Source organism: Plutella xylostella, chromosome 14 (assembly GCF_932276165.1).
Source record: "Plutella xylostella chromosome 14, ilPluXylo3.1, whole genome shotgun sequence".
NCBI classification, from domain to species: domain Eukaryota; kingdom Metazoa; phylum Arthropoda; class Insecta; order Lepidoptera; family Plutellidae; genus Plutella; species Plutella xylostella.
The window spans coordinates 4,413,160-4,437,466 of record NC_063994.1 but is presented as its reverse complement, the minus strand read 5'-3'; the positions used below and the strand labels follow the sequence as shown (position 1 = coordinate 4,437,466).

The window sequence follows — 24,307 nt, the reverse complement described above, 5'->3', positions numbered from 1 at the left end:
CCTAGTTTATTTTGTATGTGGTTTCATAAGAAAAGGCTGACAGAAGTTTTATCAACATTGAAAGAGGATAACAGGGGTAACGGGACGAAAGAATGAAATAAAAAGTTAGCAGCCTAAATGGTGAATTTGTATGGGGGCACCTGGAAGTCGTCCAGATGCCAGCATCTCACCTAGTTTATTTTGTGTATATTCCCATAAACAAAGGTTGACAGAAGTTTCATCAACATTGAAAGAGGATAGCAGGGGTAGCCGGGCCATTTTATAACTGATTTTGGTGGAAAATCGTCATTTTGTATGGAGACACCTGGAAGTTGTCCAGATGCCAGCATCTCACCTAGTTTATTTTGTATGTGGTTTCATAAGAAAAGGCTAACAGAGGTTTCATCAACATTGAAAGAGGATAACAGGGGTAACGGGACGAAAGAATGAAATAAAAAGTTAGCAGCCTAAATGGTGAATTTGTATGGGGGCACCTGGAAGTCGTCCAGATGCCAGCATCTTACCTAGTTTATTTTGTGTATATTCTCATAAACAAAGGCTGACAGAAGTTTCATCAACATTAAAAGAGGATAGCAGGGGTAGCCGGGCCACTTTATAACTGATTTTGGTGGAAAATCGTCATTTTGTATGGAGACACCTGGAAGTTGTCCAGATGCCAGCATCTCACCTAGTTTATTTTGTGTGTGGTTTCATAAGAAAAGGCTGACAGAAGTTTCATCAACATTGAAAGAGGATAACAGGGGTAACGGGACGAAAGAATGAAAAATAAAGTTAGCAGCCTAAATGGTGATTTTGTATGGGGGCACCTGGAAGTCGTCCAGATGCCAGCATCTGACCTAGTTTATTTTGTGTATATTCCCATAAAAAAAGGCTGACAGAAGTTTCATCAACATTGAAAGAGGATAGCAGGGGTAGCCGGGCCACTTTATAACTGATTTTGGTGGAAAAACGACATTTTGTATGGAGACACCTGGAAGATGACCAGATGCCAGCATCTCACCTAGTTTATTTTATGTGATGTTTCATAAGAAAAGGCTGACAGAAGTTTCATCAACATTGAAAGAGGATAACAGGGGTAACGGGACGAAAGAATGAAATAAAAAGTTAGCAGCCTAAATTGTGACTTTGTATGGGGGCACCTTGAAGTAGTCCAGATGCCAGCATCTCACCTAGTTTATTTTGTGTGTTGTTTCATAAAAAAAGGCTGACAGAAGTTTCATCAACATTGAAAGAGGATAACAGGAGTAACGGGACGAAAGAATGAAATATAAAGTTAGCAGCCTAAATGGTGACTTTGTATGGGGGCACCTGGAAGTCGTCCAGATGCCAGCATCTCACCTAGTTTATTTTGTGTGTTGTTTCATAAGAAAAGGCTGACAGAATTTCATCAACATTGAAAGAGGATAACAGGGGTAACGGGACGAAAGAATGAAATAAAAAGTTAGCAGCCTAAATGGTGAATTTGTATGGGGGCACCTGGAAGTCGTCCAGATGCCAGCATCTCACCTAGTTTATTTTGAGTATATTCCCATAAACAAAGGCTGACACAAGTTTCATCAACATTGAAAGAGGATAGCAGGGGTAGCCGGGCCACTTTATAACTGATTTTGGTGGAAAAACGACATTTTGTATGGAGACACCTGAAAGTTGACCAGATGCCAGCATCTCACCTAGTTTATTTTGTGTGTGGTTTCATAAAAAAAGGCTGACAGAAGTTTCATCAACATTGAAAGAGGATAACAGGGGTAACTGGACGAAAGAATGAAATATAAAGTTAGCAGCCTAAATGGTGACTTTGTATGGGGGCACCTGGAAGTCGTCCAGATGCCAGCATCTCACCTTGTTTATTTTGTGTGTTGTTTCATAAGAAAAGGCTGACAGAAGTTTCATCAACATTGAAAGAGGATAACAGGGGTAACGGGACGAAAGAATGAAATAAAAAGTTAGCAGCCTAAATGGTGAATTTGTATGGGGGCACCTGGAAGTCGTCCAGATGCCAGCATATCACCTAGTTTATTTTGTGTATATTCTCATAAACAAAGGCTGACAGAAGTTTCATCAACATTGAAAGAGGATAGCAGGGGTGGCCGGGCCACTTTATAACTGATTTTGGTGGAAAATCGTCATTTTGTATGGAGACACCTGGAAGTTGTCCAGATGCCAGCATCTAACCTAGTTTATTTTGTGTGTGGTTTCATAAGAAAAGGCTGACAGAAGTTTCATCAACATTGAAAGAGGATAACAGGGGTAACGGGACGAAAGAATGAAATATAAAGTTAGCAGCCTAAATGGTGACTTTGTATGGGGGCACCTGGAAGTCGTCCAGATGCCAGCATCTCACCTAGTTTATTTTGAGTATATTCCCATAAACAAAGGCTGACACAAGTTTCATCAACATTGAAAGAGGATAGCAGGGGTAGCCGGGCCACTTTATAACTGATTTTGGTGGAAAAACGACATTTTGTATGGAGACACCTGAAAGTTGACCAGATGCCAGCATCTCACCTAGTTTATTTTGTGTGTGGTTTCATAAAAAAAGGCTGACAGAAGTTTCATCAACATTGAAAGAGGATAACAGGGGTAACTGGACGAAAGAATGAAATATAAAGTTAGCAGCCTAAATGGTGACTTTGTATGGGGGCACCTGGAAGTCGTCCAGATGCCAGCATCTCACCTTGTTTATTTTGTGTGTTGTTTCATAAGAAAAGGCTGACAGAAGTTTCATCAACATTGAAAGAGGATAACAGGGGTAACGGGACGAAAGAATGAAATAAAAAGTTAGCAGCCTAAATGGTGAATTTGTATGGGGGCACCTGGAAGTCGTCCAGATGCCAGCATATCACCTAGTTTATTTTGTGTATATTCTCATAAACAAAGGCTGACAGAAGTTTCATCAACATTGAAAGAGGATAGCAGGGGTAGCCGGGCCACTTTATAACTGATTTTGGTGGAAAATCGTCATTTTGTATGGAGACACCTAGAAGTTGTCCAGATGCCAGCATCTCACCTAGTTTATTTTGTGTGTGGTTTCATAAGAAAAGGCTGACAGAAGTTTCATCAACATTGAAAGAGGATAACAGGGGTAACGGGACGAAAGAATGAAATATAAAGTTAGCAGCCTAAATGGTGACTTTGTATGGGGGCACCTGGAAGTCGTCCAGATGCCAGCATCTCACCTAGTTTATTTTGAGTATATTCCCATAAACAAAGGCTGACAGAAGTTTCATCAACATTGAAAGAGGATAGCAGGGGTAGCCGGGCCACTTTATAACTGATTTTGGTGAAAAATCGTCATTTTGTATGGAGACACCTGGAAGTTGTCCAGATGCCAGCATCTCACCTAGTTTATTTTGTGTGTTGTTTCATAAGAAAAATCTGACAGAAGTTTCATCAACATTGAAAGAGGATAACAGGGGTAACGGGACGAAATAATGAAATATAAAGATAGCAGTCTAAATGGTGACTTTGTATGGGGGCACCTGGAAGTCGTCCAGATGCCAGCATCTCACCTAGTTTATTTTATGAATATTACCGTAAACAAAGGCTGACAGAAGTTTCATCAACATTGAAAGAGGATAGCAGGGGTAGCCGGGCCATTTTATAACTGATTTTGGTGGAAAATCGTCATTTTGTATGGAGACACCTGGAAGTTGTCCAGATGCCAGCATCTCACCTAGTTTATTTTGTGTGTTGTTGCATAAGAAAAGGCTGACAGAAGTTTCAACAACATTGAAAGAGGATAACAGGGGCAACGGGAAGAAAGAATGAAATATAAAGTTAGCAGCTTAAATGGTGACTTTGTATGGGAGCACCTGGAAGTCGTCCAGATGCCAACATATCACCTAGTTTATTTTGTGTATATTCCTATAAACAAAGGCTGACAGAAGATTCATCAACATTGAAAGAGGATAGCAGGGGTAGCCGGGCCATTTTATTACAGATTTTGGTGGAAATACGTCATTTTGTATGAAGACACCTGGAAGTTGTCTAGATGCCAGCATCTCACCTAGTTTGTATTATGTGTTGACTTGTTGATGAAACTTCTGTCAGCCTTTTCTTATGAAACAACACACAAAATAAACTAGGTGAGATGCTGGCATCTGGTCAACTTCCAGGTGTCTCCATACAAAATGACGATTTTCCACCAAAATCAGTTATAAAGTGGCCCGGCTACCCCTGCTATCCTCTTTCAATGTTGATGAAACTTCTGTCAGCCTTTGTTTATGGGAATATACACAAAATAAACTAGGTGAGATGCTGGCATCTGGACGACTTCCAGGTGCCCCCATACAAAGTCACCATTTAGGCTGCTAACTTTATATTTCATTCTTTCGTCCCGTTACCCCTGTTATCCTCTTTCAATGTTGATAAAACTCCTGTCAGCCTTTTCTTATGAAACAACACACAAAATAAACTAGGTGAGATGCTGGCATCTGGTCAACTTCCAGGTGTCTCCATACAAAATGTCGTTTTTCCACCAAAATCAGTTATAAAGTGGCCCGGCTACCCCTGCTATCCTCTTTCAATGTTGATGAAACTTGTGTCAGCCTTTGTTTATGGGAATATACACAAAATAAACTAGGTGAGATGCTGGCATCTGGACGACTTCCAGTTGCCCCCATACAAAGTCACCATTTAGGCTGCTAACTTTATATTTCATTCTTTCGTCCCGTTACCCCTGTTATCCTCTTTCAATGTTGATGAAACTTCTGTCAGCCTTTTCTTATGAAACCACACACAATATAAACTAGGTGAGATGCTGGCATCTAGACAACTTCCAGGTGTCTCCATACAAAATGACGATTTTCCACCAAAATCAGTTATAAAGTGGCCCGGCTACCCCTGCTATCCTCTTTCAATGTTGATGAAACTTCTGTCAGCCTTTGTTTATGGGAATATACACAAAATAAACAAATTAAACAAAATAAATTTATATTTCATTCTTTCGTCCCGTTACCCCTGTTATCCTCTTTCAATGTTGATAAAACTCCTGTCAGCCTTTTCTTATGAAACAACACACAAAATAAACTAGGTGAGATGCTGGCATCTGGTCAACTTCCAGGTGTCTCCATACAAAATGTCGTTTTTCCACCAAAATCAGTTATAAAGTGGCCCGGCTACCCCTGCTATCCTCTTTCAATGTTGATGAAACTTGTGTCAGCCTTTGTTTATGGGAATATACACAAAATAAACTAGGTGAGATGCTGGCATCTGGACGACTTCCAGGTGCCCCCATACAAAGTCACCATTTAGGCTGCTAACTTTATATTTCATTCTTTCGTCCCGTTACCCCTGTTATCCTCTTTCAATGTTGATGAAACTTCTGTCAGCCTTTTCTTATGAAACCACACACAAAATAAACTAGGTGAGATGCTGGCATCTAGACAACTTCCAGGTGTCTCCATACAAAATGACGATTTTCCACCAAAATCAGTTATAAAGTGGCCCGGCTACCCCTGCTATCCTCTTTCAATGTTGATGAAACTTCTGTCAGCCTTTGTTTATGAGAATATACACAAAATAAACTAGGTAAGATGCTGGCATCTGGACGACTTCCAGGTGCCCCCATACAAATTCACCATTTAGGCTGCTAACTTTTTATTTCATTCTTTCGTCCCGTTACCCCTGTTATCCTCTTTCAATGTTGATGAAACTTCTGTTAGCCTTTTTCTTATGAAACAACACACAAAATAAACTAGGTGAGATGCTGGCATCTGGACAACTTCCAGGTGTCTCCATACAAAATGACGATTTTCCACCAAAATCAGTTATAAAATGGCCCGGCTACCCCTGCTATCCTCTTTCAATGTTGATGAAACTTCTGTCAACCTTTGTTTATGGGTATATACACAAAATAAACTAGGTGAGATGCTGGCATCTGGACGACTTCCAGGTGCCCCCATACAAATTCACCATTTAGGCTGCTAACTTTTTATTTCATTCTTTCGTCCCGTTACCCCTGTTATTCTCTTTCAATGTTGATGAAACTTCTGTCAGCCTTTGTTTATGGGAATATACACAAAATAAACTAGGTGAGATGCTGGCATCTGGACGACTTCCAGGTGCCCCCATACAAAGTCACCATTTAGGCTGCTAATTTTATATTTCATTCTTTCGTCCCGTTACCCCTGTTATCCTCTTTCAATGTTGATGAAACTTCTGTCAGCCTTTTCTTATGCAACAACACACAAAATAAACTAAGTGAGATGCTGGCATCTGGACGACTTCCAGGTGCCCCCAAACAAATTCACCATTTAGGCTGCTAACTTTTTATTTCATTCTTTCGTCCCGTTACCCCTGTTATCCTCTTTCAATGTTGGTGAAACTTCTGTCAGCCTTTTCTTATGAAACAACACACAAAATAAACTAAGTGAGATGCTGGCATCTGGACAACTTCCAGGTGTCTCCATACAAAATGACGATTTTTCACCAAAATCAGTTATAAAGTGGCCCGGCTACCCCTGCTATCCTCTTTCAATGTTGATGAAACTTCTGTCAGCCTTTTCTTATGAAACAACACACAAAATAAACTAGGTGAGATGCGATGCGAGATGCTGGCATCTGGACAACTTCCAGGTGTCTCCATACAAATGGACCATTTAGGCTGCTGACTTTAATTTAAATAAGTTAGAATTATGATAATTTTGACAATATTGGTTTGTATTAAATTTTAATTAGCATATAGTACTACTACTATACACAACGTAAGCCTTTGCATAAGTTTTAATTGAATAAGAACAGGATGAGTGAAGTGACCATCTTAATTTGGTCGCATATTCATAGGCTGCTAACTTTAGGCTGCTAACTTCACGCAGGTCTGTTAGACCTGTCACGATAATTCAGAAATCCCCAAATGCTGTGTAAATATTTGCACCCATTTACTAAAGTGGCATTCGCACAAAGGCCCCCAGTAATTGGTAACTTGGTTGCAACAGTAACAAAGTATGGCCTGAGGCGCCAAACCGCTAGTAGAAATATTTACTTCACAGTAAGCTACACAATTTATGTTTAGTACCTATTGTAAAAGATATAAAGGTTGCTTTTGGATAATCAATTTAGACGTAGATTTCACAGTAATTTGAGTGGTTGAATTATAAAGTCAGGTAAGTATTATTTAAAATATTAATAATTAACTATTTAAATGCTACTTTTCGTTTTCAGATGCGTTTGAAAGTCAAAATTAAATAACATTATTCTTAGCATAACTATTGTACCAAAGTATGATAGTGTTGTTGAGTATCAAGAGGTGACTACGGGGTTGATGGTAAATGACGAATGCAGGATTTGTTGAGGCCAAACTATTTACTGATTTTACCAATTACATTTTACAAGTATGTTGTCTAAGTGACGGGCGCGAGACGACTAGCGTCTGCGCATTGTTCCCTACTGGATGTTACTAAAATGTTTACAGAGCAAAACGTGACTACAACATGTGACGCTACATCACTTCCCCCGTCTTTCAAAATTTTTGTCAAAAATTTTCAAGTACAATACGTAATACCTATGTTACAAAAGCCTCTCTTACGGAGCTTTAAACTTGAAACATACAATATCAAACAAAACAGAAATCACAAAATTACATTTCAATACTGATACAAAATTAACAAATCAAACTTATAAATCTCACACAATAAACCACTTGGTAAAACTACGTAGCACTCTGTTCACTCGCGACGCGCTTATCACATTCCGCTGACCGTGCAAGATGAACGCGGCTACCTCGGTTCTGCGAATCCGACCTCGTGTGTGATTGAACCATGTGGGAATTTCCGATCTAAAAATAGCTTCTTTCGTTGCATCTCTCATCCATCCTGGCGGGAACTTCCATGAGGACCCTCGAGTGAGCCTCCACGTGGGTGACCAGTCCACTATGCTCCAGCTCGGCAGCCTCGCAGCGAGGAAACCGCCCAAAACTCGCTTACTCCAGAAGCGCCGATTACCGCCCGTTGACCTTCCGTCGTGAACGCGCAATCGTACCTTCTATGTGTGTTCCACTCGTCCAGGTCCTGACTTGAGATGCTTCGATACGCTAATAACGTCTTCGTTGCGTAACCAAAATTTGTGAAGGGGTGATGTACTTCCAGTTGATTTCTTGATGTGTTGATGTCGCTTGTTACCCCATGGCCTCGCTGGGGGAGCCGTCTCGTCCACGCCGTTCCATGCCGCGTCATCGCCGTGCTGACTCCATAATTTCTTCCGAAGGTTGCGTGTTCAGATTGTCGGAGGTCACCAGTTTAGGGTATAAACGATCACGTCGGGGTCACCAATGTTGAGTATCAAGAGGTGACTACGGGGTTGATGGTAAATGACGAATGCAGGATTTGTTGAGGCCAAACTATTTACTGATTTTACCAATTACATTTTACAAGTATGTTGTCTAAGTGACGGGCGCGAGACGACTAGCGTCTGCGCATTGTTCCCTACTGGATGTTACTAAAATGTTTACAGAGCAAAACGTGACTACAACATGTGACGCTACAGTGTCCTATCGTTTAATCCTAAAGCACACTTTCGACATTAAAATCAATTCTTATAATTTTATAAATTAATTAATTGTGTATATGTAGGTAGGGTTTTTACCATTGTATCTGGTATTCGCTAAGCAGCTTCAAAGACAAGCATCAAAGTACCCGAGAACGCGCTTTCGCAACCTTTTATATACAAAACGGGATTAAAATTAAAAATTCCATAACTCCAACGCAGGCCTGCTATGTGCAATATCGAGAAAAAAGAACTCGAAAATACCTAATTGGATCCCAGCACAGACCGCTACAAAAGAGGGATGTTGAGATAAAAATGAAAATTAAATCTTCCATGTGGATGGGCAGAGTAATGTTTTTGACGGTGCCGCAGGCTGCCCGCTCGCCCCAGTGTTGCCAGCCCGAAATCAATAATAAAATAAAACTGAAATGTAACTGAAAAAAGAAGACAGACAAGCCTGTGGATTCCGCCATGTTGCTTTTTCGAAAAGTGCGTCGAACGCTGTCGGGAATCGCTCGAAGATTCAGAATTCCTAGCATTTTTCTGATTTCCAGCTAAGATTTGTATTTCTTAGTCACTTATATTGGAGTATAAATCCTTGGGTACAAAACTTGTGGATAAAACTTACGAACATATGCTTTGTAACGAGAATAACTTAAATACGATTAAGCTTCAAAAACAACGAATTTTAATTATAAATACACCTTATAATTTTTTCAGACTAAAAGGCTACAGTACTTTTACGATTTTTAAGAACTTGCCATACTAATATCTGTAAAATACCTAAACATTAAACCCTCTTTCAGCGGGCAACACTGCCCCTCTCTAGTGAGACGGGGGAGAGGTTTCAACAAATCGACTATCAACATTTTAGTCAAATTCCGTTGTTTCAACACACTGGGCGAGGCATGACGACTGTGTGGTCAGTGTCGGTGGATTGTACTATTTTATTTACCCGCAAACGTAAAATAGGGATGTTCTAATAGGTTTTTTGCTTATTAAGCTTATTTAGACTTAAGCGATATTTCTAATGAAATGAATTGAATTTCTGACAAGTAGTTACTCTTTCCAGCCGAGTACCTACAACCCGCGCAAAGTTTCTAGACACCTGGCCCAAAAAACTACCCCACTCCCTCTTCCCCGCGCGAGGCCCCGCTCTCGTCCTTTTGTAGCGTTAGCATAAGAATTATCAGACGATTAACAATAAATATTTTTTATCGCATACTTTTTTGTTACTACTTTAACAAGTAGGTAACAACTTTAATACTCGAAATGAAAAAAATAAAAAATATTTATAAATTTAAACTAAAGATTATGAAAGTTACAAAAAATATAGGTTGTAGTGTTTGGTAAAAATTAAAAGGTAGTGAACAAGGGCTACCACACTAGGCTAGGCCTGTGTCGTGGACAGCCAGGACTTATACAGGGTGTTGCAAAAAGGATATACTAAGCCGAAACCAAAGTTTCTGTACTTTGTAATTTTATTACAATACAACAAAAGTCAGGTAAGTATGTTTTTCGCATGCGGGTTTTTAGATAACCAGAATAATATCAAATATAGGGGCGCCACATGTATATTATGTTTACGTTCTCGCAACAATTTTCTTTATAAAATTAGTTTATTAAAACTGCGCAGTATGGCGAGGTTTATTATTTTTCCGAGCTTAATTATAAAAATACTGATAGCAAAGAGGATGAAAAGAAATATTTTTGGTAATATCGATATTACTTTTTTGCACTCAGTACTAAAGACAAATGTCATTTAACCCAGGTGTCTAGTTATCTCGCCCGCCTTGTATTTAACTTTGCAAATTACTTACGTCGTAACTTCTTATATTAGGGAGGTAATCTGTGAAATTACTTTTAAATAGTAAAACTACTCGAGTAGCAGAAGTATGTAAGTAATTTGCTTATGACGTCTTATTCTACTATACCACTTCTGTTGTTCTGAGCTATAAACTGAGACGCAAATTTTCTTTACGAGTGAATCAAGTTCATTACTCAATACTCGCCTGGCCCCGAGGTGGTCCGAGTGTGAAAGTGAACGAAACCAAATACGACCACGCCTCATTAGATGCCTTCACGTTATACAGGGTGTTGCAAAAAGGGTATACTAAGCCGAAACCAGCATGTGCAGCATGTTATATCTAAGTCCGAAACTGAAATCAGAATTTTAAAATTCGCGAAAAAAAATATTTATTCTCCATAGTAAAAAGTCAAATATAACATGGTACACATGCTGGTTTCGGCTTAATATACCAATTTTGCAACACCTGTAGATACAGCTTATTATAGCATCTTATCATACACTTAGGATGCACTATCAGTATTATTTCTTATGAAAACTGAACATACTGTTATTGTTGCTGAAAATCGAAAGTTTTTAGAAAAAAAACCACCGCTGAAGAATAGTTGATAAGGTATAATTTAAGGGTATTATGAGTAGTTTAAGAGTATCTACTAATACTCTGTCTCTCAAAACATAACTCTGTGATATCAGGATGTAAAAGAGGCATTATCCATTCGCTTTGAATGCTAAATCGATTAACGAACAAATACGTATAATTTTAAAAGCGTCACCTTTAAACACCCATTCAAGTTTCCAAGACAAGACAAGGTCAAAGAACGGACCAAGAATAAATCCATTAAGCGAAGAAAACTAAATAAAAGCGAATTGAAGGGGACCGTGATAAATACTCCAGAGGAAGCGAGACAGACACAGGCGACAGACACAAACCAGACAGGGATGGAAAACAGTCTGGTCTTGTTAGATAACGCGAAGAAAAATGTCGTGAGATATATCTTTTGGAGGTCCGCAGAACAAATGGTTATTATGTCGCGGGGCCAGTAGCGTGCTAAATTAGTGAGATGTATGGCCTACGTTGAATATGTATGGGTTTCGTGAATTATTACGGTGTCCTCTTAAGGGTGACCAAATGAAGTGAGGTTCTTTGGGTATATCGGGGTATATTAGCTGTATTGTGAGGTATTTGTAACCAGATTATGGTTTTATTGGTACCGTTAATCTTTGAACGTACTACGTGTTATGTAGGTACTGTAGTATAATAAAAAAACCGTGACTGTGTATAAACTATGTATGTTTATACAACTACCTCTATAAAAGAGCTTTTGAGAATAGCTTTACTTGTAAATTCACTATAAAATGTATTCAAGTTAAAGAATCAGTATACTTACATCCTGAATAGCCGAAAGCCCAAGTTGACTTTCTTAACAATTAAGCACCAGAGTTATCTTTTCAGAATTACCCCATTAGGGCCATCTTATACTATTATTATTTTACCTTCAAAAACCTTTGGAGGGTATTTTCGGGTCCTTTTCATCTTCCTTTTAACTTGAAACCCATGAACTTAAGATGCTCGGAAAGGACTTTCACTCGGGACCTAAGAATGCCAGACAAATAGATAGGTATACAGTATAGGTACATAGAAAAGGGGATTTCCCATCGCAGCATTTTGAATTTAGAAAATGTACATTTATGAAATGTGTTTATTCGTTACAAACTACCTAAGTACATATAACCATCATTCATGAATCATGACTTTCAGTCTAAAACATTCTCCCGACTACCGATAACATAAAAAAAGTTACCGCAGAGTGGTTTAAATATGTAGGTAGTTAATAAACCATTAATAGATCGATACATAGAAAGCTATAGATCGCATCCAGTGGTGTGCTTTGGGAGAGGCCTACGTCCAGCAGTGGACTTCTATAATAGGCTGATGATGATGATCGAAACATGGTCCAATAGCCAAGTTTAAACAGAGCTTATATTAATCCCAATTGATTTCCAATTAGGTAAATCTTGTTTTTTCCACAACATAACGGATTAACGGATTTAATGAGTATGTAGAGCTATGAATCTCCGAGACAGGAACAGGCCGGCAGATCAAAGGGTTCCGCCGCCACCGCCTTTGTACTTGCCGACGCGAGTGCGGTACATTACATACGTACATAATATATCAGTTTACAATGAACATTACATAAGGAAGGGATAACATATTATTACCTTTGTATTATGTTTAGGTGACAGCGTTAATAACGAGATACTTAATAGTAATTATAAAATATTTTTCTAAAACGGTGTCTTTTACTACTTAGCGAGACATCGACAAAAACTAGAATGAATATATGGACTTAAATTTGCTTTTGTACCTAGATTTGCCATCACGGTGAAAAGTCAAAAGATTTATAAACGAATTGGATTTGTTTTCGCTGACAAGGCTGTCGCTGACTGAAGCTGGATACTAAGCCCTGGTACCTCTAAGTATACTAACAAATATCGTCGTCGCTATTATACTGCAGATATCAATTACTTTAATCCCAAAAAAAAAGGATTTATCACCTGAAAACTCCTGAAAATCTAAGTAGGTAGTATCGTACTAAAATATACTTAATGTATTTTTTAGCAAAATTTCGAGATTATTGCTTCGTAAGTTAAGCAGTATAGCCGGGATATGTTGTACGAAGGTTGTACGTAGGTACAAATTTCAAAAGCTACACTACACCGCTGTTGAGCAGTAATTAACGTTTTCCGTACATTAGGACCAAATAAGGGAGGGACCCTTTCAAAGTTTTCGTTCACAATCGCATTATATGCGTTATTGGTTAAAACCCTTTGCATAGTCCGTTGGCGCGAATATCGCTTATTTTGACAAAGGCCTTTGAAGCCTTTTAATTTATACCTACAGTTATTGGTATGGAAGTTAATAGGCGTATTTTAGTAGTTTTTATTGTAAATTAAATTGTATGTTGAACTCTTTTTAAACACATATTTTGTATTTATGTTTTAAATAATTTTAAAGTACGAGTACATACGTTGCCATTATGGAAGTAAGAAAAATAGATTCTTTTTTTCTACTTCCATGGTTGCCATGTTATGAAAGTTAATTATTTTATTTATTTATTTTGTGGAAAATCCCAAACGGCCACATGTTTTGTGGTTTCATGAAATACTTAGATATATTATTTATTATATATTACGCAACTATTGCTGTGGAAGTACATGCGTATGTTTTAAGTACTTATATGTAGTTTCAGTAATATGATAGGTAGGTAACTACCATTTTAAAATAACTACAGTATTTCAATCCAGTTGTTTAGTATTTACTACTTAAAGTATTTGTATATACTCTCTCAAGTTAAAACCTAATCAAAATTATGTAAACTTATTATATAACTAATACACCAACACAAACAATACCTTCATCAGCCCTTTGCAAACAGCAAGCCTACTCACTGCCTACCCTCGTGGGGGTAATGAAGGCAGGTTTAATTGCTATTTTGTCCGCGTGTACGTTTCGGGAGGCTTTGTGGGCGCAGCCTGCCCCGCGTTTATCTGTCGCGGTGTTAGACCCATCGGACCGTGGTGTTGGACTCGCCACAATCGATTATTCAATTATGGATTTTGTAAAAAAAAAAGATACCCAGGTTTTATGCGATTTATGATTACGTACCTACTTACAATCCATTACCATTTAACCAGAGATAATTTAACATACCCATATTTCATACATAAGTATGAGTATACTCCATTGAGTTCAGAATAGTGGTTATAACCTCTCCGAAGTATCTATACAGCCATCATCAATGCTATTTTGTTCTCGAGAACCAGGTGGGAAATTAAACGTGCACAAAAGAAAAGATTCGGCAAAAAGTAACATTGTCCCATATTTTTCTTAGTGTACCTGGCCTGGCCTCATGACCGGCAGACCGTAGAGTTACTTACAGCTATTAATTTTATTATTTTAATATTTTTTACTTACTGGGGCAAACACGATGTGAAGTAGGCCCAGCTCCCGCCGCTGTGGCCGCTTAATCCGGGTACTTCCGGTAGGCTTTCACGGATGTTGGGAATTGTCGCTATGCGATCAAACTTAATTTGTTAAGCCTTTTCAATTAAATCGCGGTGTTTGTGGTCTATGGGCGGGTATGGGGATGGCGATGGTGGATATTACATTTACAAACTTATTAATATTCTAAAAATAATTTTAAAATTTCTTAATTGCTACTTATTTTGTATATTTTTCTGGGTTCAATGGACTTTTTTTATCTTTTACTTTTCGTGTCGGTGCCAAACATTGGAGCTAGACTAGGGTTAGCCAACGTGGCGAAAGAAGCTATCAGTCAGGTCAGGAGCTCCGAATCGTTTTCCGAATTACTCCTCTCCGATAGCACGGTTCGTCGAAATCACTGCTCGTCGACGGTTTGTTAATCGAAAAAATCCTTCTCCGATAGCACGGTTCGTCGAAAGCACTGTTCGACGATGGTTGCTTTGCCGAAGAAATCGTTCGCCGATTGAAAGATTCGTCGAAAGCATTGTTCGACGATGGTTGCTTTGCCGAAGAAATCATTCGCCGATAGAGAGATTCGTCGAAAGCACTGTTCGACGATGGTATATTATGATTGGAATAATGATGTATAAACTAGTATAACCTTATTGTGTCATTGTGTAGTATTTAAGAAAAGTAATTTCTATTTCTAAACTTGCTCTATATGCAGCTAACGTCTCTCTCTTTCTGTTTGCCTGCCTAACGGTGTATAATATGTGTGACAAATCGTTTTCTAATAAATATCCAAGTTATAAAGTAATCTTGCTCTTTTTGCTTACGCTTACCCAATACCTATGCGGATGGTTCGTTTAACGAAAGAATCAATAGCCGCCGCAAAGAATTGTTCACCATTTTCGTTAGGAATCGAACCAAATGGGTTAATATTTTTATTGGAATATTTAAGGTAAGTATAATCATTATAAGTATTGCTTTCGAAAAGGTACTGTGTGTATCCATGTGTATAAATACCTACCTAGATAGGGTATCTAGTAGTATCTACCTCAACTTTTTGGTAAGTCAGGAATAACAAATTGAGTTATGTCCAAGCTATAATGTTATAGGTACACAACACCAATGCACTTATAATTTTCCATTTAGTAGTGCCTAAAGATCGATGCATAATTTATAGATTCAGATTTTGATCTGCTGAGATGAGATAGGCTGTACTCATCAGTAGCTTACAGTTGGTGTTCTCTCCACCATGCAATACTAAACACATCTCACAATGTTCACCCGGTTTCAGACAGGCGCAGAAATCATAATAGAAGCATTTTTCCTGAAATAAAAATAATTTCAGGCAGTCTACATACATAATATTTCATTTTTAATTCAAGAAAAATGCTTTTATTATAAATCTACCACGAAATACACTCCATTTAAATAATATAATTTAAAAATAGTAGGTATTTATACACATGGATACACACAGTACTTTTTCGAAAGCAATACTTATAATGATTATGTATACTTACCTTAAATATTCCAATAAAAATATTAACCGATGTGGTTCGATTCCTAACGAAAATGGTGAACAATTCTTTGCGGCGGCAATTGATTCTTTCGTTAAACGAACCATCCACATAGGTATTGGGTAAGCGTAAGCAAAAAGAGCAAGATTACTTTATAAAAGAAAGAAATAGAAATTACTTTTCTTAAATACTTCACAATGACACAATAAGGTTATACTAGTTTATACATCATTATTCCAATCATAATATACCATCGTCGAACAGTGCTTTCGACGAATCTCTCTATCGGCGAATGATTTCTTCGGCAAAGCAACCATCGTCGAACAATGCTTTCGACGAATCTTTCAATCGGCGAACGATTTCTTCGGCAAAGCAACCATCGTCGAACAGTGCTTTCGACGAACCGTGCTATCGGAGAAGGATTTTTTCGATGAACAAACCGTCGACGAACAGTGATTTCGACGAACCGTGCTATCGGAGAAGAGTAATTCGGAAAACGATTCGGAGCTCATCAGTCAGATTTTGTGTTCAATCACTGGTTGCCCAATGTAGTACCGTGTACTACTCGTACATAACATAGGCACAGGCACTATACTTAAGAACTTAATATTCAATTAAAGATGATGACTTGATTACGTTATGTTTTACCTTTAATACACCTACAAAAGCAGCTAAAACCGCTATTAAAGCTGATGATAAAAAAAATATCTCCATACTCATAGTCTCGATATCACCACCACAAATCAAACCCAACCCAAGACTTATCCGAATCTTAACGCGTTCGAAATTCGAACGGAAAAAAAGAAACGCCACAGACAAAAAACCAGTAATTCAAAAGCACACACACATACGTGCAATATTTGATAAAGAGGCTCGCGGGCGGGGCGCGGCGGGGGCGGCGGGGCGGCGCGTTAGTGCCGCCCCGCTGGCTCCACCCACACGTCACAACACAAACACAACATGCATAAACATAACATAACCGTACATGCATAAACATAAACATAAACGTCGGCAGCGCAAATATTTGAGCGTCCGATTGTACGTTGCAATTTGCAATTGCGCTTTTTGTTTAGTTTCGGCTTTTTTGGCGAATTTGTGGGAATTGTTGTTAGTGCTGCCCGAATATGCTTTTTACGTGGCAGTGATATTCTGATATCTGATACGCTCTATTTTAAGGCTTAATCTTTAGTACCTATTTCACAAGGCACATGTATACCTAAGTTTTTCTGTAAGATAAACTGCATGCTATCACTCTATTAATAATAAATAAGGTATAAGAAATAAGTACCTACCTATACTTAAGTACTCACTGAAAGTTATACCTACTTAGAATCTTTTTAATGATGTGATGGACATCACTTGTAGATGTTAACCAAAAAACTAATGAATCATTATATATAACCTCTTCTGAACACACAATTCTACCGTGGCGCATATCTCTGTCCATCCCCCTACACATTGCCACAAAACCCGTCGATATTAAAACCCATCATCATCGCTAATTAACGAAATAGCCACTCAACACGCGTGAAAAATCAATCGCATAAAGACCGTTACCGAGCCTGTTCCATCATTCACTCTTTATGAGAACCCCGTGAATTTTAAACGCGTGTTTAATTCAATATGCACCCCGGTATCGGTTACCTGCCGTGTTTCGCGCCATTACGGACAAAATGGCGGGCGCGCCCGTTGAATACTAATGTTTAAATGATTTTGTACTGAAAATGGTCCTTTTTAATGGTTAATAAATAGTTAAGACGGATGTTTATTATTCATAACATTAAGCACTAAAAACTGTTTCTAATGTTACTCCTTTAGTAAGAAGTGCGATGCTCCAAAAACGTTTCACCAGGCTCGTTTAAGTACACACGTAAGTTTTATACTAAGTATATATACTTAAAATTTATTGTTACATCGATAGTTCCTAAGAAGGTACTGTTACTTATTTATTAATTAGCATAATATCTTTCGGCGGTGATCGCTTCCTGATTGTCGCCCATTTAGATCTATGTTTATGTATAAAATTAAGACTTTTATACTTAATAAAACTATGCAAGCAAGCAACTCATATTCAAAGTCTTCAACTAATATTCTTTATCTACTGAAAACGTTCAGGGAAATCTCGGACATAATAAATCAAACTTGTGTGTCACCCGAAGCTAGCCGACAGCCCCACGTTGGGCGCCAAATTCCAACTGAATAATATTTTGAATGCGGATATTCAAAACCATTTACCTTACTATATATGTACTTAAAAAGTTCCTCGTCTAAGTTTATAAAATATGGTTGCTATGAACAAACACTACGACTGTATTTCATTTTAATTTTGAACAAGATCGATGATGGATACGCCCCATGATTGGGCGCCAACACAAAATGATAATCACATTATTATTTTTCCAAGATATCTATAGGTATCATTTAAGCCACTTGATGTTAGCCAATCCAAAGCTCTTCATAAAATGCTGCGTATGCGTTCATTGTTAATGCGTTCAGCCTAAAACTACATTCTAAGAATTTCATATTTTCCTAACAGAAATAAATGGCTGCAAATGTACGTTATCATGAGCGAACTGTCAGTTATTATAGCAAACAAAACACCTAGCCCTCGGAGGGTTGTCGCGGGGGAATAAGGAATGAAATACATGTCATAACGGCGACATTTTTGCGATAAGGCGGCAACTCGCGCTTTTTGTTTATGGCCAACCCAAGCGCCATCTTGTTTACCTTGGCGGGAAAATGGAGGCACAGAAATCGATAACATTTATTCTTAATAGTAAAATACTTACTCAAGTTAGTAGTGGTTTAGGTGTCTACAAAAAAAGGCTCTCAATTTTATTATTATATTAGTAACTAACGTTAACGTCAATTAAGTACAGTTAAAATTCATGCTATCAAAAGACGGCAATCGCCCACTGATATTTTTTATTATACATGTTGAAATACACAAATATACCTATTTACTTTTTATAAAAGCGTGAAAAATAAAATGGAGTCCAAGGTCACCGCACTCTGTGACCCATCAAAATCTCAGGCGACATAGACATAACGCGTCGAGACACAGTAAACATGCTCTCCCATTATCAGATACAGATCTACATTATTACATTACGCCATCCAGCCAGACCGTATTCGTTTTGCTTCATGAAACATTAATGCCTTCTCGCACGGTGACAGATGGGGCTTGATATTTCGAACTGTCATCTGTCAGTGAAAGTTGACATGTCGCGAGATGCGGGGTTTGATTGCGAAGTTAATTTTGGAACGCGATTACATCGTGGCTTGTGTATTTAACGGTTAATGTTCTTTTGAAATTAACGATGTAAAAGCCCTAGTACGAGTATAACAGAAGTATTCTATAAGATCCTACTTCTAAAATTCACTATTTGCCCCGTGAGAACTTTTGAAAATTCTATTGGTACTGAACTAAAAATCATATCTAAGCTAAGCTACCAAAGAAAATAGGTTTAAATTTTATCCGATGTTGGAAAACTCTTTTGTAATATTTCCCTCGCGAGAGAGACTCCGCTGTAAAAACACTCCACAGTCTACAGCGCTAGTGGCGACACCAGCACGTAACTGTGCACGGGAAACCCTACACTCTTTCCAAAACAAGCTTGTAAGTTTAAACGCAACGGTCTATTACGGGCCCGTTCATTTCGCTTAAAAAGGCCGCGCAACAAAAGCTATCCCAGTCTGGAAAGGCAATTAAAAACCTATCATGGGCATAAATAGAAAAAAGTGGTCCTGAACACACGTCGAACTCGGCGGGAAGTGTGTTTGAAAGGCGCGTTCATAATGCTATACATTTTTAAGCGCACGATAACCGTATCTGGCGTGGCGGGGTTACGCTTTAGGCCGGCCGCGTTATCATCAGTTTCCACATGAACGCGCTACAGCGGCCCCCTCCCGCGCCCCGCGCACGCCCCGCGCTCGCCCCGCAACGTCCCGCCAGACTTGAGACCGCGGGATCTTGACACTTGAACTAATTTATGTGTATAAACCGTGCAAGTTTTATGCCACGTTTTATGATTAGGCGACTGTGTAAATTGAACATGTTACTATGCAAACTCCTACTACGTATACGTTTCAGCAGGTTTCTTTTCGAATATGTAGTAAGTAAGTAGATGTGCCTACCTACCTGACACACACTATCACGATATCAGCAAGACGATTGTTCACTCTACAATTTCAAAAAACGAAGCTTACTTCAGTTATCTTCTGGTTTTTACCCGACTGCCGAAGGAGGAGGGTAATGTTTTTACTGTCATACTCGTAATCTTCTATAAAGTCTACTTAAGAAAGTACCTACTCAATAATTTATAATGACATCAAAATCATCCCTCGATTGTCGTTATGTTCTGTTTACTAAGTTTGAAGTGAATAATCCGAGTAGCAAATCGTTTCGGTCGCGGTGTCGGCTGGCAGTGTCTCGGGAGGTGTATTGACAACTTCGGGAATGCACGCCGGAATTACGACTCTATCAGACGCTCCAAACGAACTCCCCACTGTATTAGTACGAGTATCTACCACTGGAGTAGATTACCTATGTATTTTATACATACCTACTATACATCTACCTACTTACCAACCCTCCTAAGAACCAACCAGTCGATGTATGTTATGGTACTTTGGAAAAATTTGGGCTGTTAATTTCTTAGTTCCTAAGTAGTCCATTAATTTCCTACATGATTGTACCTACTTCCCTACATATTTTGGATCTTTAAACAAAGAACAAACACCTCATATAACAAATATGTACTTATAATAAGAGGAACATGACACAGAATGGATCCCCTAAGGAAACTGCCGTGTCTTGCCGTCAGGATGTGGTTCAAACCAGAAAAGTGCCATTCGAAGCACAGTCATTTTGCCTCGAGTTTGGTCGCATCGCAGCGTGTTTTGAAACTATACAAGGCCAGAACGCACCCATAGTGTACTAGCACTGTATAGTTTCAAGTGAAAAGTAATAATATTTTACTTGAAAATATACACGATTTGTGCGTACTAATCGCGTATACTTTCAAGTTGGGATTTACTGAATCGTTCTTGAAAATATACATTGCCATTACGCACATTGCTTGATTGGCGTTCTTGTCGCAAATAATTTATACCTACATGCTGATTCTGATTTACTGAACTATTTCGGTACATCTAGTACATGACTACAATTTGCTTGCTCTGCCTGTCATACCTATAGAATGTTGATAAATAAATATGAACAAGCTCTAATTTGATTGATAAAATGATATTTATAGCAAACATACTTGCAAGTAAGAATACTAATATCTTATTATTTATATAAATTAAGAGTAACACCTACTACACTCACGAGCAATGAAAAAGTTCCAGTGACGATAGCTCCTGAACGGAAAAGAATAACTTAATGACGCTGTCGGTAATATTAAAGTACATTTAACAGCGCATCAAAATTTTATTATAACCAACTAAAAACGTTAATTTTGATCAAATTCTAAATTAAATGTTTTAATAAATTGAGGTCATTTGGTATCAACAAACTTTTTGCTTTTTGGACTTATTCATTGCTCGTGAGTGAAGTTTTGAATTCACCGTAATCGTCTTTTATGAATTGTTCTACACCCTCTTCCGAGATCATTTTTACTACTTATTTACAACAGTTCTACAGTTTAATTTAAATCAATTTACCTTTTAACTGTACGATGTAAACAAAAAACACGTTACGAAAACAATGCCAAGTGCGGAATGATGATGCAATATTTATAAAGCAATAGACTTATACTACTATTTCGCATGAAAGAAAGAGAGAGCAACAATTCAAAATAACTACCTGGTAACTAATCATGTATAGTTTCAAGTGCTCGCATTGCCGCTTGGCACTTGAAAATATACACGATTAGTACGCAGTGGTAACTGCTGCAGTATATTTTCAAGCCATAATTTTGGCCCAACTTACTTGAAAATATACGCGATTAATGCGTAATGGCCTTGTATACTTTCAAGTAAATTATGGTACCATTTTAATTTGAAACTATACGTGAGCAGTCCCACCCTCTGCTTTCTGGCCTTGTATAGTTTCAAAACACGCCGCATCGCATTGTCGCCCCGCTTTTACGAGATATCCCTACAAATCTGCGAGAGCAAACTTTTACTTATCGCAATAAATTAATTCCCCAAAAACTTGTTGGAATCCATAACATAAATCAGCCAATAGAGTCGGTTCTATTCGTAGCTATTACGTAGTATATCTTGCCCTTCCAAAACTTTCCGGCCGCAAAACCGCGCGAACTCATAATTAATTTGAAACAAGAACTCGATAAGTTTAATTTATTCGTTGACTTTTGGTTTCGGTGTAATCGGATCGGTTTCGCTTGAAGCTTGGCTAGTGCGAGGTGCAAGGCTTGCTGGATTGAAGATAGATTTAGTTTTCGATGGTTAGTGTGTATAAGTATGTAAGCACATAACATAAAGTTAATAAAGGTCCTTGGGTATTTTCATCGGGTGTAGGACCTATATTTTGCATAATAAATTATGTTCATGTTCATCACATCACGACCCATTACGTCCCCACTGCTGGGGCACGGGTCTCCTTCCAATGCTGGAAGGGTTTAGGCCTAGTCCACCACGCTGGCCAAGTGCGGGTTAGTGGACCCCAACACAAGCAAGCTTGTGCTGAGAGAGTTGTCGGGTAAGTGGGCAACCCGACTGTCAGATGTTTTCAAGCTGCCCGAAGGCCTCTGACTAGGCTTAACGACTGCTGCCGAAGCATCAACCGGGACCCACGGCTTAACGTGCCGTCCGAAGCACGGAAGCGTCCAGAAAAGCACCACTTGAAATTGGTCACCCATCCAATGGCTGACCGTGTCAGTTGTTGCTTAACCTCAGCGATCAGTTACGATCACTGAGGCCCGCTCGACTACGGACGCTTCATGTTCATGAACCTACCTATAATTATTAATATTTTTTCATTCGCACACTCAGTTATTGCATGGTCGCTTAATTATCGGTCAACGCCAATACATTCCAATTCAAACATTGTACCTATTATAAGAAATCAACAAAACCACCAAGGAACCTACAATCATCATTATCATCAGCCTATAGCATTCCACTGCTGGACGTAGGCGTCTCTCAAAGCACGCCAATGAATGCGATCTATTGCAGACGAATGAAGCCGGCGCGGCGCCGCTAACAAAACTACAATATACCTACATAATACCAACTTAACGTCTAATATATCTGACCATACGTAGCCAGCAAATAATAGCATTTCACTAACCAAATATTTAAACCATACACTGCTTTTCACACTCCTACCTACAGGATCTCAAACCCCAAACCCTCAACTAACCTAACCCCCCTCCCGCAGGCGAGGAGCCCCTGGAAGGCCTTGAAGGCCTGCAGTCCGACGAGACCGGGTCCGGAGACAACTCCAACGCAGGCTCGAGTGGAGCTGATGATGACGCCGCCAGGCTGCGGCTTAAGAGGAAGCTGCAGCGGAATCGGACTAGCTTCACTAATGAACAGATTGATAGCTTGGAGAGAGGTGGGTGCTGGAGATAAAATAAACCTAAGTAGGTATATACTTAATTAACAATGTGATAGGGAATTATACTGTATTTACCTTACCTACATTGAGTACTTAGGAATTTATATACAATGCAGAGTCGTTCACACGGTAGGCTGTCTACGATGAGTAAAAACATTGTGAGGAAACCTTCACATCTAGATCACGTCTTCAGAATCGTCGTACTACACATGCCTACTAATCATCATCACGCAACAATCATCCGTTGCTGGTCTCTCATAGACCTCTCCCAAAGAGCGCAACAACACTCTCTGCCTTTCCCTTGTGGCGGACTTCTAGCCATTACCTAAGCATTACACAAACGATGGCACTAGAAGTTACCCCTTAGACAAAGTTACCCTCATCTAATCTTATGTGTTTTGTCCACAGAATTCGAAAGAACTCACTATCCGGACGTGTTCGCTCGCGAGCGACTGGCGGCCAAGATCGGACTACCAGAGGCCAGAATACAGGTGAGCATAAAATACTTTTACAATTAAAATAATGGATAATTTATAAATTATAAATTATTTTAATCGACGACGCCGTTCGTAGCTCAGGCGGTGAATCTTGGGTACGGGTTCGAGTCCCGCCCAAGGCTACCATTCGTGCGATGAGCACTTGTGTTTGCCTTCGTTATTGTTTGTCTATTTATTTATGGACCTGTGTATATATTATTAGCTGCCTGACACCTATTATACAATACAGGCATTGCCTAAGTGACGGTCAGATGGCCGTGTGTAAGATTTCCCCGTTGATTCTCATTAGAAAAGGTTTTTATGTGCCCACACATCCATCTAAAATGTTTCCATGTTCACAACTTTATAAATTTATGATAGCTAAGTTGTAGCTAATTAATTACATACCCTGTATCCCGACCAAGGATACATAAGTAGTATGCTCGACCAGGATAATCAAAACCCGCGATCTCTTTTCACAACCTTTAACTCTATTATTCCGAG

The 24,307-nt window shown here is 38.8% G+C and overlaps 1 protein-coding gene across 1 annotated transcript in view; it reads left to right on the top strand.

The window, feature by feature from the left end:
• Positions 1–24,307, top strand: part of LOC105380079 (paired box protein Pax-6) — a 58,069-nt gene that overhangs the window by 30,025 nt on the left and 3,737 nt on the right. Inside the window, exons 7-8 of the mRNA XM_048625289.1 lie at positions 23,148–23,324; positions 23,736–23,818. Coding sequence (XP_048481246.1) covers positions 23,148–23,324; positions 23,736–23,818 — 260 coding nt within the window. The remainder of the gene's footprint in view (positions 1–23,147; positions 23,325–23,735; positions 23,819–24,307) is intronic.